An 18589-nucleotide genomic window follows, 5' to 3' on the forward strand; every position below is an offset into this window, starting at 1 on the left:
CCAAAACCAAAAGGAAATGCTCTGCAGGATAAAAAAAAATCAGTCAGTCTCCTGAAGAGAAGAGGAAACCTCACTACCCATTTATAATTTGTAATGAGGATAATTTCACTCATGACTGTCCACATCAGGTAGAGGTGAATCAATTCATTAAATCCTCCACTACACCCATTGTGTTAACAAACCCATTTCCAAATCAAGAGACCAATTTGGTTACCTAATACCGTACTTCCTCTAATTCAGTTTTAACACTTTTCTCTACTAAGCCTAAAAATGAAATTTTGGTGGCTACCCAAAGTAAGGACTATGGTAATGTGTATCCATCGAAAGTTCAAGCTACTGATAAACCTACCATTTCAACTGGATCTCCACTGAACTCTACTCCAAATTTTGTACTGAGTGAATTAATGATTAAGCCTCCTAAGGGTGCTATCCATAAATCAACATTCAACCCTCGCACAAGAGCTACTCAAAATTATGACATAGTTGAGGACCTAGCTCATGCTCCATCAATTATGTCCACTCTTGAGGTGTTACAAAATTTCCCTGCCAAAAAGAAGGCTTTGCTTTCAATAATTGGATGTATTCATCCTTTGGATTCCAACCTATTAGTATTTAACCATAAGAACCTTACACCTCGCCTTATAGATAAATTAGCCTTCAACCTATATTATGTCCCTGTCTTGCTGGAAGGTTATTGGTTCTCCCAAATTAAGCCAGTCACCAACCACTTTTGAAAGATTTTGATCGAAGAAATTATAAACTGTGTGGGATTTTAAATTCTCTATAGGTAGAATTAGGTGGAAATATTGTATCTGTGGAAGTCAAAGTTATCGACGAACCTCTAGATTATAGTCTTCTACTGGGTCATACGCGGGTCTATGCCATGGTTGTGGTTGTTTACACATATTTTTGAATGATCATTTTTCTTTATAAAGGCGATATTGTATCCATCGATCAAATCCATTTCTTTGCCACTAATTATTTAGTTACTAGAAGTGTCCCTCTCATGGGGGAAACCACTCACTCGTATTACCATGTTGGAGTTGGACTGCTTAAGGATTCCTCTCTCATGGGAACCTTTCCACTTCCTCCTCCCCCACTGCCTGACAAATCCACTTCGGTTTTCTATATTAATATGATCTCTTCTTGTACTTCTCTAACTAATCCATAGGTAGTACCAGATCAATTTAATATGGATAGTTTTGGTGACCGTATGCTGCTCAGTGCCGTTAAGCAAGATTATGAAGTCATCCATTCGGCTTGCACGACCTATTTTGATCCTTCCTCTTTGATCAATTGGGTTGATCATTCTTTGGATTATGGTACGTCATTTGATCCTTTCACTCATACGTTTTCCATTGATGAGAGCACTATGGAGATCTTGCACCATGGGACAATCATCATCATCGTTCCTCCTTGTCGGACTCCTTTGAGGAAAACTTTAATGAGCTTTCTTGATCCAATATCATTAGTTATATTTGAATTATGCATCCATTTGCAATGTTGATTTTAAGAATGACTTGTCGAACATTGAAGAGACCATCCCTCTCAACATTTTAATTAAACCTGACCTTGTTGAAAATATACATAATGGTGACTCTTTCTCTCCTGATGAGGTCAAGACTTATAAAGCACTATTCCAGGAATTCAAAGATGTTTTTTCCTAGCTTTATGATGAAATGCCTTGTATCGATCCAAACATCGTTATGCATGAAATTAAAACATATCTTGATGCTAAACCAATGCGATGATGCCTTCAACCTATTCATCCTAGGAAGGTCGCTGCTATGAAAAATAAAGTTGAAAAGATTCTACAAGTTGGTTTCATTTATCTTGAACCTTTAACTGCCTAAGTGTCTAATATTGTTCCTATCATGAAAAAATAGGGAACAATTCACATGTGCGTCGATTATCAAGACATCAATCGTGCTTGTCCAAAGGACAACTAACCCATCATGTTCATCAAATAGATCATTGATGATTGTGCCGGTTGCAAGATATTTTTATTTATGTAAGGTTTCTCCAGCTAAAATCAAATAAACATTCTCCAGATGGACCAACATAAAATTACATTCATTTGTCCCTAGGGCACATTTGCGTACAAAAAAATCCCTTTCTGATTAAAGAATGTTGGGGCTACATTCCAGAGGGCCATGAATTATGCCTTCCATGACATAAAACATATTGTCAAACTTATTTGGATGATTTTCCTACTCATTCACGGCATCGGTTTGATCACCCGATGGATCCTAGGGCCATCTTTTTACAATGTAGACATTATAACATTCGAATCAATCCACACAAATGTGTGTTTTGTGTTAGCTCTGATCGTCCTCTCATATTTGTTGTATCAAAACAAGGAATTCATATTGATCCCTTAAAATTTCAGGCAATCATTGATCTACCTGATCCCTCTTCCCTCCTTCAGATTCAACGAGTCTAAGGGAAAGATAACTTTCTTCAGAGGTTCGTTCAAAATTGCATCGAACTAAGCAGAGGATTTACTCACTTTCTAAAGAAAGGGGTCCCCATCCATTGGGATGACACTACTCAAAAGGCATTCGATGCCTTCAAAGATGTACTTGTTCATGCTTCTTTGTTATACTACCCTGATTACCAACGCGACTATTTCTTGTACCTTGCCATTGCAAGTACTACCATTGCCATGGTATTGGTTTAGGAGGATGATGTAGGAATTGAACATCCTATTTATTACTTGAGTCAAAATCTCAATGATACTGAAGTCAAGTACACCCATGTTGAGAAGTTAGTTTTTGTAGTTGTTCAAGCTATCTAGAGGTTTCTCCATTACATCCTACTCCGCAAATCTATTGTTGTTTCAGATTGAAACCCCATGACATACATCCTCTCATGACAATTACTGGGCGGGAAATACTCTAAGTTGTTTGTCATCCTAGAAGAGTTCAATTTGGAATTCATCAAATCCATGTCGAAAAAATCCCTAGTTTTTGCTGAGTTAATTTGTGACCTTCCTAATTCTGAAACTGAAAAGACATTCAATGATTCTATTCCAGATGAGTTGTTATTTCTGATATTGTCATCTGAACTGTGGTATGGATACATTCTCATATATCTCCAGACCCAAACTTTCCGGTCTAATACCTCTCGCTCTGATCAACGACATATCCGATATCAAGCCAAATGTTACATTATAATTGGTGATACTCTCTATCTCCGTAGTATCGATACGATTTTTGAAGGTGCCTCACCCATGAGGAGGCTGAGAAAGCCTTAAATGAATTCCACTCAGGGGAATGTGGCAGTCATTTTTCTAGATATGCCACCACACAAAAAATCGTACATGTTGGTTACTTTTGTCCCATCATATTTTGCAACTATATCCTCATTTTCCAGAAGTGTCATGCATGCCGGATTTTTGATCGAAAGCTCTATGCTCTACCTGCTCCTTTACATCCTGTTATTTTCATCAGTATTTTTGCGAATGGGGTATTCATTTCATGACATGTAACCCTCACTCGGCTGGGGGGCATGTTTATATCATCATAGTGGTTGATTATTTTACCAAATGGTCCAAGGTGATGCCTACATATAACAATACCGATGAAACAACTACTTTATTTTTCTTCAACGATGTCATTGCACAGTTTGGTGTTCCACAAGTTGTAGTTATGAACCATGGAAAACATTTTTGGAATCACATGATCTATGAACTAACTGCCAAGTTGGGACTTCCCCATGAAAGTTTCACCCCCTAATACACTCAAGAAAATGAGAAAGTCGAGGCAATTAATAAAGTCCTCAAAACGATGCTTCAACGTATGATAGGGGTCCATAAATCAGAGTAGCATCTCATTCTTTATGCATATTTATAGGCATACCAAACTTCTATTAGGAATGCTACCAAATTTACACCATTCCAATTGGTCTATGGTCTAGAGGCAATCCTTCCAATTAAATGTGAATTTCCATCCCTTAAACTTCTTGGCGAACTCCTCCCTGCCACTTCCGCAAAAGAGGAACATCTCTTACATATGATGCGCTTAGATGAAACCTGGTGAGATTGTTCTATGGATAATGAATCCCATAAGAAACGTATCAAGGCACAATATGACAAGAGTGCCAAGCCTTGTGTCCTCTCGGAAGGAGACCTCATTCTATTATACGAGCAAGAGTCCAATAAATGAGGATTAGGGAAGTTTGAGCCAATATGGTTGGTCATATATTTTCAAACATGTTCTTGCTAAAGGGGCCTATCAGCTAGTTGATTTTGATGGAGTTTCTTTGGCTTATCCTAGAAATGGGTTGCACCATAAGAAATACAATGCTTGAGTTTTTGCGTAGTGCACTGTGTACATAGTCTATATAGGTGTGATTGAATGTGTTTGCAGTGTGTTCCCTTCATATTTTCGTAGGTTTCTATTAATCATATTTACATTTTCTTTGCAGATGTAAGTATCCCTCGAACCATATGTTGGTTATGCTGATGGTGCTAGTCATAGTACTCAGAAACTCTCTTCTGCAACTTGAGCCATATATGCTCCAAATGATGAGTTAGTGTGTTTACAAGGAATTTTTATTGGTCACTCTACAAATAACATCGTTGAGTATAGAGCAATGATCGAACTACTGTATGATGTTATTTCACTTAGTATCTGTTGTATAGTCATCAGACTTGACTCACAAATTGCAGTCCTAAATTGAATAATGTCTATTTAGTTGGAATTCCAACTATGTTTTGCATGTTCATGAGGGTTTGCCTTCTGGAAAGATATTTTTATTTCATCCAGTATCAACTTATTTATAGAAATCTAAATACATTGACAGATGCACTTTCTAATCATGTTTTAGATAGAAATTTGAGACACATGTAAATTTGATTCAATACACATCACATCACATTGAAATAAATAATAGAACCATAAGAAAGACTGAAGATAGTTATATATATCAAAGTTTCTTTTTACAAAATATGTTCTCAAGACACATGTCGGTGCACGACCTAAAGTATACATGTTGTCAAACTACGGATACAAGCCTCCTAGTAGACTAATCATAGTGTTCATGGTAACACACCACTACGTGAGCCATATTCCACAGTACTCGACTTATACGGCCTGACACACCAATAGTATGTTCTTGCAGTCTCATAGGGAGCTCATCGACCCTAGTCTTAGTTATGCCATGGGTCAACCCCTCCATATGATGCTCAATATTTTCTAGGGTCTCGGTCACATTGAGATCCTATAATACCTCTCGTCCTATTGCAACAACCTGTACTGTCATTGGTGCCTATTGTGGATCTCCTAAACTATGAAGATAAGAAGATCCCACTGGTCGAATGAGTTCAATATCTGCATGTGTACAAACCAATAGTTTAGTCTCAGATACATCAAAAATCCCAAAAAAAATTAAACTTAAAAATAAAAATAAATGGTCAAAATGTCTTACCTATGTCACCCCATCACTTGCCGTCAGGAAGCATGAGCTCCGGGTCTCTACGAAAATCCATCCTTTTGTATGGATAGTCTTCTATCATAATGAGTTGCATGCAAAACCAACTGAAGAAGATAGGTGTGAAGCTCATCAACAAAGGACCTACATGCCTAGACATGAGATCCACCCATCTCCTCATTTGTGGGACTCTCGGATCTGCAGGCTCGAGCGCAATAAGTTGTGGCCTGAGAAATGGAATACGCTATACAACAAAAGAGATCAGAATCAAACAATAGGAAAAAATTTTTAACTTTCCATATTTTTATTTAGTTAGCTACTCTTTCATGTTTACCAATACCCCGTCACTCTAGTTGAACACTATCGGCTCTAGACATTCTAGAGAATACTGCATATGTGATGTATTTGCCACATGAAGAGATTCATTATCGGCCAATCTAACAATAATGAATAGGATCGTTCTTAATGGAAAACATATTACATCCTTGATGTTGATTTTTCCATCCTTGGTTGGGATCTCGATCGATAATGTGCATTGACATAATATTTTATTTTTTTTACAACTCCTTGAAACAGACAAAGAGATGGGGGACCTCGCCTTGAAAGACTAGCCAAGAAATATATGTCCTCTACATGTATTTCTAGTGTATGCACACCAAGTCTGAAAGCTTGTGCTTGAACATCCCATACACAAATAAGATACCTCAATAACTTTTTTTTTTGCCTCATACCAGGAAGCCAAAAGAAATTTAAGAGTACATAATTTCTTAAAGCATGGATTATGGTGGGATCATTACTTGTAGTCAAATATTGTTCTTCCTATTCTCTTTCTCTCTAAATCAAGGCCATTTTTTCTGATAGACATTTGAAACATCACAAGGAGAATCATTAAGATGAATTTCATGCAAAAAATCAATGAAAATTTGAGGCAAACAAGCAAAATCATGTTGGGGATTGCACCCAACGCACCCTCCTAAGGGTAGAAAGTGCATTGTAACACTGCCCCGAGTGCATTTTCCTCCTGATCAACACACCTTTTGACCTTCCAAGGGTGTGTTCGACCTAGGGTGAGGAATTAGAGCCCTAGGGGCCTCAAAACCTTGAAAAATATGCATGAAATCACAAAATGGAACCATGAAAAGGAAGAGAAAGGTTCTAGCTCCTACTTAGAAGTGACAATTCTTGAAATGATCCACTGGATTGGTCGCAATTAGCTGTAGAAGATTGGGGTCAAAAACACTCAAAACTCACTCTCTAAGAGGTAAATGTGAAATGGTAAAAATGAGTTACCTTTTGCCTATTTTATGGTCATTTTCATCATTTTCATCATTAATTTATTAGTGTTTTGACCTAAATATGACTCAGTTTTATCATGAAATAGGTATTTTTAATATTTTGGTGGTGTTTTGAGCAGGATGATAACTGTTTTAATGGATTTGATGATGTCTGGATTGAAATAGGCCATTTTGACCAAGGAGCATACTTTTATCACTTTTTCGGGCTCTGTAAAACTGCGAAAAATAGAACCCCTTGGAGTCCTCTTTCAACTCTTTTCAGACTCCCTAAACATGAAGGTATTTTCAAGCACTTGTATTTTCAAACTCATTAAAGTAAACAAAAATACATCTACTCAGTATAAGTTTAACCCTTTTCTGGACTAAGATAGGCTAACTATGAAAAAGGAATACCTTAGTCAAACATGGCTAAGAGGTTCTCTGGAGTATTATTTTCTTCCTTTTGCAGACTCAAGAAACTATCTACGAAAATGAACCTTTGGAGTTTTCTTTTTCGCCTCTTTTTAAAACTCTCTAAACATGAAAAATATGTCGATTTAGACCTTCATTGGACTCGTTAAAACATCAAACAATGATGGACTTGTCAAACATGAAGAAATCAAACCACTCCTTCTCAAGGTTTGTTACACATACTTAGAGAGATTCATCTCAAGGATGAACTTATAGATCAAGAATATGTTATCCTCCTCAAGCTTGTTAAAAAATAAAGAGGTGTTGACCAGCAATGGTTAGGAAAATTGGGAAAATGCGATATTCTACTTATTATGGCAGCAAGTCGCTCTTGAACACGATACTCTTCCACTTCATCTCCATGGCCGTTGTGTTGGGAATTCTACTTGTCTTTTGGTTTATGATACCATTTCACAGCCTTCGTTTTAGGTTTTGGGTCAATGGTACCAACTACATTCACTGTCATCGATGTGTTCAAGAGAAGTCATTCAATTGATATCTTCTACGATACTCTTAAGCCTTCATTCCATGCTTACCATTTCTGAACTAGTTCCACATCAAAGTCATTATGTCTCAAATCATGATACTCATTTCGTGATATTTATGGGGGATACATCAAGGTCCTCCTGCGATCTGTTGCTTCTTGTCGACATTAGCTCATTATCCAGAAAATTGAATTGGAAACTCTTCCTTCAGTACCTTGGGAATTGCATACATTAATGGTAAGGTTCTTTGCTCTTGGCGACAAGTTTACATCATTGGTCATCGATTGGCAGAGTCTGAGTGGTGTTCGACTCCATCTCATTCATTTACATCATATGAATTGTACTACAGTGCCTTGAGAGCCATTAAAATCATCGGTGGTTTATTTCACGTCTGTTAACGACATGCATCATTGAACGGTAATCAAATGGTGTCTGCCATGTTTGAATCTAGATCCTTTATTTACATGGTTAGAATCATACATTGGACGATTAAGTAAATGAGATAGAAGATTCCAAATCTAGTTTCATCCATTTGGGCTACGATTTCAATATCAATGTGAGATTATAAACCATGATGGCTATGATCATACAAACAATCATCCAATCATGGGTCCATCATTTATCATCAATGGACATGTCTTTTTGATCATTGTACAAATTTTAGCTTATGTGCTGAGCATGGGTATGCATTCCTCAACAAATATATCATAATGAAAATCTATTTTAATAGATGATGATTCGACCAGTTGTTCTTGATCTGAACTTGTCACAAGGTAAATCACTTAAGTCATCAATTGTCATTTTTGACTTTGCAATTTAGGGGGGAAATCTATTATATGCCATTTTTTCACATCTGGTCAATAGGCCTACAAACTGGATCCATCAACATCCATGAACACCTTGTCATCATCCCTACACAAATCCCTAAGCATGACTCTCTCAAATCCCTGAGTTTTTGACCTTGACTGCTTCATTCTAGTGCTTTTAAGGCCCAGTACACCTTGGCCCTTTGGGGACCTGCTTTGATTGCTAGGTTGCACAGTTCTACACATGCTCTTATCAAAGCCAGTTTTCCCTTGCTAGGGGTGCGTTGATTCTAGAAATTTGGGAAAAATAAAAAGAATCCCAAAGATTCCTGTTCCAGAAGCTTCTAGGAGTTGTTACAACCATTTACCTTAGATAAGAAATTTGAATCCTATCTCATCCTACCTTGAAGTTTTCACCTCTTATCCCTTGAGCTCATCCTCCAATCAAGAGTGGATCTCAAGACTACATTTTTAAATGGATAAGAATTCCTAAACTACCATGCACTCATATATATTTACTACCATCCATAAGATAGAGGTTGGATTTTGGAGGCTAATCATACCCTTATGCTACATCTTTGATCATAAGAGAGTTATCATTCCCATGCATTAGGGCGGATTTGAGGTGTACATTGTGGCAAGGAAGGACAAGTCAACTTGGGAGGTTCTCTACAAGATCAAATTCCACTTTTGGCTGTAAAATATCTCCCTTTCATATTAATACAAAGAGTATATCATTTCCTACATGTGTTATGTTATACTTATGTACATGTGTTTCAATGCTATGCTGATCCATTGAATAGAATGATTGGATAATGATACATAGATGTCGTAGAACTTTGGATGGTGTTGTTTGTTTTTGTAGGTTCTAATTATAGCGATCAGAGTTACAGTTGGCGCTGAAAATACAAGAGAAGAGAAGAGCTTGCGATGGATCACAAGTAAGCACCTTTCCATTCTCTAATCCTTCTAAGGAAAACTTTATAGTCTTTGATTTCTATTGTTCTAGACCAGGCCACTAGGTCTAGGGAAGATACTTTTGTCTGCAGTCGTAGAATTTGTATAACACATGGTGCACATGGTAAAAAATGATGGCATGAGACACTCATCGTAATATATGTCCAATATGCCAAGTTACACCTGCTATATGCCTCTGATAGCGAGGAGGAAGACCATGAATATCGATGTCTAGGATATCTAGAGTTAGCCTCTCTATCATTTTTCTAGAGGAAAAGGAGAGTCAATTGCGAGAGGAAAGCTTACAGATCAAAATAATGATGCAGGAAGCTCAAAATAACAAGGGAAGATGGAGAAAGAAGGTGGCACCATAGGAGGATGACCTTACTAGAGAAGTAGAGGAAGAGGCAGGGAGACTATTTACCAGTGCTACATATGTGGCAATATGGGTCATAGATATTTTGAGTGTCTAGATAATGAGAATGTGGGACAACATGGTGCACACATAGTTCAGCCAGAAGCAGCAAAAGTGCAAGAACCTGAGGCAAAAAATATGTCGGAAACTAGAGAGGAATTGATGATGAATACAATCTTGTTTAAGCTAGCCAAATAAACTATTGAAACAACCCAATGAAGATCCTCATTTAATACTATGTGTAAAGAAAAAGGGAAGTGAAACAAGGTGGTGATTGACAATGATAGCATTGAAAAACTTGTTTCCTTATAAATGGTGGAAAACTAGGATTATAGAAGATTAAACATCCAACACCATACAATGTATCTTGGCTACACCAATTGTTAGTGAATGAATAGAGTGAAGTTGAGTCAGATAGGAAAATATAAGGATAAGGTAATCTATGATATAATGCCAATGGATTTCTGCCACATCCTTTTGGGTCGACCATGGCAGTTTGACAAGAAAGTGATACATGAGGGAGAGATAAATTGCTACAAGTTTGAAAAGGATAGCATCAAACATACTCTTGTACCATTAAAGTAATAAAGTGGAGCTGAGACAAGCAACCCCAAGGCATTGTTGTTAAGTGGTAAATAATTTTTACAAAAAATAGAGAAAGAGGGGGTTAGCTATGCAGTAGTCTGAAAACAAAAGGTAATACTTTTTCACACTGAAATTGTAGATTTACCTATTGAAATTAAGGAAATGTTGCATGAATTTAATGATATTGTAGTAGATGATTTTCCAAGCGAGTTTCCACCCAAAAGAAGCATCATCCACCATATAGATTTGATACCAAGAGCAAGCCTTCCAAATAAGGTTGCATATCGAATGACACCCAAGGAAAATGACGAAATAAGGAAATAAGTTCAGGAGTTGTTGGACAAAGGGTTGATAAGAGAGAGCTAGAGTTTGTACATTGTTCCTGTCATACTAAGTCCAAAGAAGGATAGAGAGTAGTGGATGTGTACAGATTCCATAGAAATAGAAAAGATCGTGATTAGATACAAATTTACCTTGCTAAAGATGGATGATATGATGGATTATTTGAGTGGAGTAGCTTACTTAAAGATTTATTTGAAAATTGGTTAGATACAATTTGGATCAGAGAAGGGGATGAGTGGAAGACAACTTTCAAGACTAATGATAGGTTGTGTGAATGGTTGGTCATACCATGTGAATTGACAAATGTACCCAGTACATTCATGGGGTTGATGATTGAAGTCTTGAAGGAGTTCATTGGTTTTGTCATTTCCAATGATGGACTAAAAATGGATCTGGAGAAAATAGAGGCAATTGTGAATTTGCCTTCACTCAAGAGCATTTTCGAAGTTAGAAGCTTTCATGTCTTAGCTAGCTTCTACCGGAATTTTATCAAGAACTTCAGTGGTATTTGCAGACCTATCATAGATATAATTAGGAAGGATAGATAACCATTTTGTTGGAAAACAACAACAGAGAAAAGTTTCCAGCTATTGAAGAAGAAAATCATAGAGAAACTAGTGTTGAGGTTGCTCGACTTCAATCATATTTTCTATGTAAGATGTGATGCCAATGGGATAGCCATTGAAGCTGTACTGAGCCAAGAAGATAAACCTGTTGCATATTTATGTGAGAATTTAAGTGACTCAAAACATAAATACTCTTCTTATGACAAATAGTTCTATGTTGTGATTCAAGCTTTTAAGAATTGGAGGCACTATTTAATGCCCAAGGATTTTTTTTTGTCCTCTGATAATTTTGTGTTATAGTATATAATGAAAAAACACAATTTAAACCATAAGCATGCCAAGTGGGTTGAATTTATACAGAGTTTCACCTTTGTTCTGAAGCATATAAGTGCACAAGCAAACAAGGTAGCTAAGGCTTTAAGCATGAGAAGTTTGATCATGCAAGATAGTCAAGTGCAGGTTTTAGCATTTGACTATTTGAAGGATTTGTGTGAAATTGATATCAATTTTCAAGAAGCTTTAGATGCATGCAAGAACCCTGTGAATAGAGATAGAATCCCATGGAAAGAGTTCATTTTGTAGGATGGTTTTTTATTCAAGAACAACCGACTATGCATTCCCAAATATTCTATGAGAGAGAATTTGATACAAGAGAATCGCAATGGAGGGTTGGATGGACATTTTGGTGTTGATAAGGCATTTGGGCAGCTGGACCATTTCTATTTTTGTACAAAGATTAAAGAGGATGTGCAGAAATATGTGAGTAGGTGCAGGGTGTGTCAGCATGCGAAAGGAAGGATCCAAAATGCTAAGCAATATACTCCTTTACCCATTCTTAGTAGACCATGGGACTCAGTGAGTATGGATTTTGTTTTGGGTTTTCCAAAGGCTCGACGAGTTAATGACTCAATACTTCTAGTTGTGGACGAATTTACAAAGATGGTTCATTTTATTCCATGTTACAAAATTAGTGATGCTACACATGTGGTTAACTTGTTTTTAAATGAGATTGTTCAACTACATGGTTTGCCAAAGAGTATAATTTATGGCAGGGGCACTAGGTTTTTAGGGCATTTTGGAGAATCTTGTGGAAGAAACTTGGAACCAAGTTACACTTCAGCTCAACCTATCATCCACAGTCTGAGGGACAGACCGAAGTGGTGAAAAAAGTCTTGGGAACTTATTGAGAATCCTTGTGGGTGATCATCCCAAGTAGTGGGATCATGTATTAGCACCACCAGAGTATATAATGAGTCACCAAATAGGAGCAAAGGGAAAAGTCCAGTTTAGATTTTGTATGGAATAAGTCCTAAGGGAGTTTGTGAATTGTGAGATTTGGGCAAATTGGAACAAAGAAGTGTTGAAGGAGAATATTTTGAAATAGAAATGAGTGAGTTGTGTGAGAAAGTTAAGAATAGTTACAAGTCAAAAACTCTAAATACAAGCAGAAAGCATACTTAAAAAGAAGAGAAGTGAAATTTGAGGTGCAAGACATGGTCTTAGCTCACCTGAGAAAGGAGAGGTTTCCAAGAGGGGAGTATAATATACTTAAAATGAAGAAGATAGGTCCTTAACAGATACTTCACAAGTTTTCTATAAATTCTTATGAATTGGAGTTACCTACAAGGATAGGTATTTAACCAATTTTCATTATAAGTGATTTGTATCTTTATCTAGCCGGTGACAAAGACTCATCTACAACCAACAAAAGCAATAATATTGTGAAGTCGATGAGCAACAGTGGGTAAAACAAATTTCTATGGAAGAAACATTGGAAGAAGAAATGATTTTGGACACAAAGGTTGCAAAGACGACTAGAGGGAAGGAATATCTGGAATACTTGGTGAAGTGGAAAGGTCATTTGGTTGAAGATTTTGCTTTGATGGATGTTGCAGCTCTATAGAAAGAAAGTTATTTAGTTGAAGACCTTATGAGCAAGAGGTCATATTTTTTTTCTTTCTTTCCTAGGAAACCTAATGCAGGTGCATAAGCCAAGCACAAAGTTTGATGAAGATTGGATAAAGCTTGCTAATGTAATGGGATGGTCACATGATAATGCTCAAGGGAAAATATTTGTTTAAAAATTTTGCATGTTTAATTTAGGAGGAGTTTTGATTTTTTTAATAAGCAGAGGAGTTATTTTCTGTTGTCAATATGTTTTTTTTTAGTTTCCTTTGCTTTATAGAGAAGATGAAATGATTCATCTCTTGTGACTCTTGGTTGTCACATGTAAGTTTTTCTTTTTAAAGAGAACAAGTGCCTGGAAACAAAAAAAGAATAGGAGGAGAAGAGAGGACTCGTTGATTTCTCTATGAAATTGTAGTCCCATAGGTTGCAAATCATTGTACTTTCCGTTTGTGTGAACATGGAAGTGTGTAATTCAATGTCAATGGCGTAATTGAATGGCCAATGGGACTATAAGTTAGTGTGGTTTTGAATTGAATCAAAGTCTAGTGTTTGAAATAAATCAATGTCTTCTTATGAATTGTTGCTAACCACAATTTTATACTTGTGTGTTGTTTATCTTTAAAAGTCTGCACTTGTTCATTCGAATTACATTAAGAATGTGAGCATTGAAGCCTTAACCGTTGTGGTTATTTCATATATTTTGTGTATTCTTTTTGAAATGAACTCACAACCCGCAGAGGAATGTGCCACAGTATTAAGGAGTGGGAACATGAGGTATTTACAGTGAATAGAGTGTTGGAACAAAGTACCCTGTTTCGAATGTTGCCACGTCCTTTAGAGTGGGTTTCTGACCATTAACTTTGAGATAGGGTGCAAACCTTGATGAAGAAAGGTAAGTGAGATCATTCACTGCACTAAAGAGCAAGTCAAGGTCATGGAAAGTCGATTTTGCAGAGAACTGAGTTATTTCACTTTCTTGAAATTCGTAGTATAGAATTTTAAAGAGCACTGTGAAATTAATTTGTAGCAAATGAAGCTACAGAATTATTTTGTTGTGACTTGACACTGTATTAAACAAATACTCTGAAATTATTTTGTAGCAACTGTTAAAAAAAAATATTATGGACTGTGTATTGGTATCTAAGTCTCCTTTTGGCCTACCCGTGCACCAAATTTTTACTAGTGGAGTGGAGTCATGAATGCATGAATTTTACTCCTCCTCACTATGAGTGGAGTCATGCATGAGCCATGATATAGTTAACTCATAACTACATGTTGATTCTTAGTTGAATTCAGTACAGTTCCACTTATGCATGTTGATTCTCTAGTTTTCTCTAGGATTTTACTAGTTCAATTGAATAGTTGACTAAGATTATACTTGATAGATGTTATCCATGCACAAGGAAAAATCAAGGTGCATGTTCTCATGGAAGTTATATATCATTGTATTATACTTCATTTTTTGAGATAAAAATATAGAAAGAAATTATATTCTAATCTCTTTTACAATCTTTAATTATTAGTTTATACTTGTTACTTTTGTTTCCATCTAAATTCTTTGCAAGTGTAACAGAAAATTTCACACCCAACACCTAAAATGCCCTCATGGTGGCCATACAAGGGATGGTGAACTAATAGCAAAAGTCTTAAATTATATACAAAATCATGGAAGATGATAAGATACAATGCTCCCAAGGGTTTGGCAATGGAGATGTTTATGTGCAACGCTTTCTTGTTCTGCTTGATGATGGTGGTGAGTAACGACGTCATGGCCTACCACATGAAAGAAGGAAAGCCATTCACAGTTGATCTAGCCGATTATGTACCTAATATAGGACCTTCAATGGTCGTCTGTGAGTCAAAGTGCCCATGATTTTCTCATCGAATATAGTCCATTATTTATTGAAATGATCAAAACATGCTCAAAACCCTATAACTATTTCAGATTTGAAATCCCATGAACCGTCCTTCTCGGCCGGGTGTGTTGATTCAATCATGAAAGCTAAAGAATCGATCAGTTTTGGAATTGAATTTATAGAAGGGTATTTATCCTTATAATAAAAGAGTCTGTTTGGTGCAATTCTTTAGAATACAAAATTTAAAATAGGAAAATGCAATTGCAGATGAACCGTCATTCTTTTCTTGGTGTGTGGGTTGAATCATGAAGGATGAACCATCAATCACTTTGCAGGTTTGTCAAAAAGTCTCTTCTCGATTTGAAAATTTAATCGAGAAAATTAATAATAATGATAAAATATAGTTTTCGATTTGAAAATTTAATCGGGAAAATTAATAATAATGATAAAATATAGTTTTCGATTTGAAAATTTAATCGAGAAAATTAATAACAATGATAAAATATAGTTTTCCTTATGGCATGATTTGATTGCCAAAATATCTCATGATGGACAATTTAGGCTCTTTGAGGACTAATCCAATATAGGCACATGGTTTGTTAAGGACATTACAATAAAAACCCTTTTGAAGAAAGCCACCCTTCCTTCCATTCGGTGCATGCTTGTTGGCCTACACTATTCATTCAAGAATTACATTAAATACTTTGTGTCTAAATGTTTCTAACAATTATTTGGTGAACTATTATTATTATTTTTAATAAAACTCTTTTAATCTAAATTATTGAATTATAAGAAATAATTAATAATTATTTTTTCTCCCTTTTCTTACCCATATAAAAAAATAATCATTTACAGTCACCAGTAATCATGCGCACTACTTGTACTTGAACTATATAAAAAAACCCATTTTGAAATCACCCATAATCATGCACACTACTTGTACTACTTGACCTCGCTGACCTCAATCCAAGTTATAAATTTAAGAATAACTTGTATTGTTAAACCAAGTCATACAAGATTATCATAGAATATACTTATTATATTAGTATGTAAATTGATTATATTTTTTATATTGTTAAATTATATATATTTTTCCAAATTAAATTAAATTTATTTTTAAATAATAATAAAAACTAATTTTATCATATTAATGATTAATATTAAATGGAGTTGTTTTTAGTGAGATTTTTTGGATTTTCTCGTGTTGGAATCCGGTTGAAAATTTTGAGTTGAAATTTTGATTTGTATTATTTAAAATGGTTTTTTAACTATATATATGGATCTAGCACCCTAAAAGACCCCAAGATACTTGGATTGTGCAATGGTTACCCATCAAACTTGTGATTTCAATAAATTCCAATAAAATTTTAGAGAAATTTGACCCAAAAAACCTACCAAAATAACTTCCAAAAAATCGCTCTAAACACAACTCAATATAAAATTCATACACAATAACATTGATAAATCTAAATGGAAAATGGGGCTATCATACTTTACATTGCATTGTATTAGGTTTCAATAAATTAAAGATGAAAAAAACCATAGCTTGAATGTAACATTGTTTTTCTTAAATAAATGAGAAAGATTGATTATAAAAGACAATGACCAAATTATTTTCAGTTTTTTCATAAATAATAAAAATTTTGATATTATCATTTTAATATCCAATATAAATTTCATCCAGAATTAAAAAAAATCATACACAGCTCCCAACACATCTCGGTTTTGCGGCTAAAAATATTGATATTTGAATGGCCGCAGATTTTGATGATTCGGCTGTGGATGGATCAATCTGGTCTGAGCTGCCTCAACATCTGGCAGAGTCTCTGCTGCTACGCCTTCCCTTTGATTGCATTTTTCGTTTCCGGAGCGTCTGCAAGGGTTGGAACGATGTACTGTCTTGCAAGCATTTTGGTCGCCTGTGGGCCGAATCAGGCGGCGGGCAACCGTGCCTCCTCCTGTGCATGCCTAGCACCAGGATGCGTTTTCTTCTTTACTCCTTCTTCAACGGGACCTGGCAGACGCTCTCCCTATCATTTATGCCCGACATTTGCAAAGTCAATTACAGAGGATCGGCAACGGGGCTGCTCCTGATGGATATCCCCATCTATCCAACCACATCCGGAACTTTGTTTCCACGGGTGTTCGTTTGTAATCCCCTTAGCAGGACAAGCTTTGTGCTGCCCGCGATGCTGAGCGTGAGCAGCGTGATGGGCAAGGCAATAGCGGCCGGAGACGACCAAGGCAGCTACGAGGTCTTCGTGGTGGGCAAGACGAGCGATGATGCCGTAGTAGCAGAAGTCTATAATTCATACACAAAATCATGGAGGATGATCACAGGCAGTTTGCCCCAGGGTTTGGCGATCAGGAACGGCGAGATATTTGTGCGCAACTGTTTCCTGTTCTGCATGACTGTGCGGGACGGCATCATGGGGTACCACATCCGGGAAGGAATGCCATTCACAATTGATCTACCCTATGAAAGCCCTAATATATGGCCTCGTTTGGTCACCTGTGAGTCATCAATACTGCTGGTTGGAGGCATTGAAGAGAATCACGCCCTGACAGAAGTGATCATGTGGCGACTTGTTCACAAGGATGATACTGGTACCCATCATCATGGATTTTCATGGAGGGAGATTGGAAGGATGCCTGAATCTGTGTGTCGACAATTTCGGAGGGATTCGTGCTCTACTTGGTTCGAGTGTGTGGGAGTGGGAAACAAGTTGTGTTTCAGAGCGTACGGGAGTCTACAAGTGGTTGTCTACAGTGTCGCTCATGGAAGATGGGATTGGCTACCCAACTGCCCTGCTGCACATCAAGATCGCAAGCATTTCCATTTGAAGGGTCTCGCATTTGAAGGCAGGCCAGTTATGAAAGTCTGAATCAGAAGAAAACTTTCAAAATAAAAGGTTTAATCGAGTATCTGGCATAGATCGAAAGAAAACGCTTCTAATAAGATTCGTTCAACATCAATATTCCTTGAAGCTGTATATAGTTGCAGTCTTGTGTGTGGATTGGACAGCTTGGTTTTAATTTTTTTTGCCTACAATTGGATTGTAAAAAATAAGATGGCTGGCTGGTTAGAGTTTGCAGAACATACCTTTCACCAAAGTCACAATTATTTATCTAAAAAAACTAGAATTAGAATAATCACACTATTAATGTTGCTGATATAAACTTAAGGTTTTATTTTTTTGAAGTCATAATTATTTATTTGGAATATAACTAGTACAATCACATTAAAAATATTAATGTTGTTGATATAAAGTGAAAGTTTTATTTTTTTCTACCATTGATAAATATATAATAATAATATTATAAACCCAAGAAAATAATAAATCTAAAAAATTAATACTAAAACACCAAAGGATTATAAATCCAAGGGAATGATATTAACCAAGGGAAATTATTACTAAAAACCTTATGGTTTATATTCCCTTGGATTTATAATATCAATCCCTTGGGTATATTAATCTAAGTGTTCATAT

The 18589-nt window shown here is 36.2% G+C and overlaps 1 protein-coding gene across 1 annotated transcript; it reads left to right on the plus strand.

Annotated features, from left to right (window-relative positions):
• The first annotated feature begins 16849 nt into the window (after window positions 1-16849).
• Window positions 16850-17983, plus strand: LOC149163568 (F-box/kelch-repeat protein At5g15710-like). Its single transcript, XM_089429172.1, has one exon. The coding sequence runs from the start codon at window positions 16850-16852 to the stop codon at window positions 17981-17983; it is 1134 nt and encodes a 377-aa protein (XP_089285298.1).
• The last annotated feature ends 606 nt before the right edge of the window (window positions 17984-18589 follow it).

Source organism: Pinus tabuliformis, chromosome 5_1 (genome assembly GCF_031772625.1).
Source record: "Pinus tabuliformis cultivar Carrire ecotype Pingquan chromosome 5_1, CPIR1, whole genome shotgun sequence".
In the NCBI taxonomy this organism is placed as follows: Eukaryota; Viridiplantae; Streptophyta; class Pinopsida; order Pinales; family Pinaceae; genus Pinus; species Pinus tabuliformis.

Bases quoted from the DNA above. Each gene is read 5' to 3' on its own strand.
- LOC149163568 (XM_089429172.1), top strand. From the start codon at position 16,850: ATGGCCGCAGATTTTGATGATTCGGCTGTGGATGGATCAATCTGGTCT.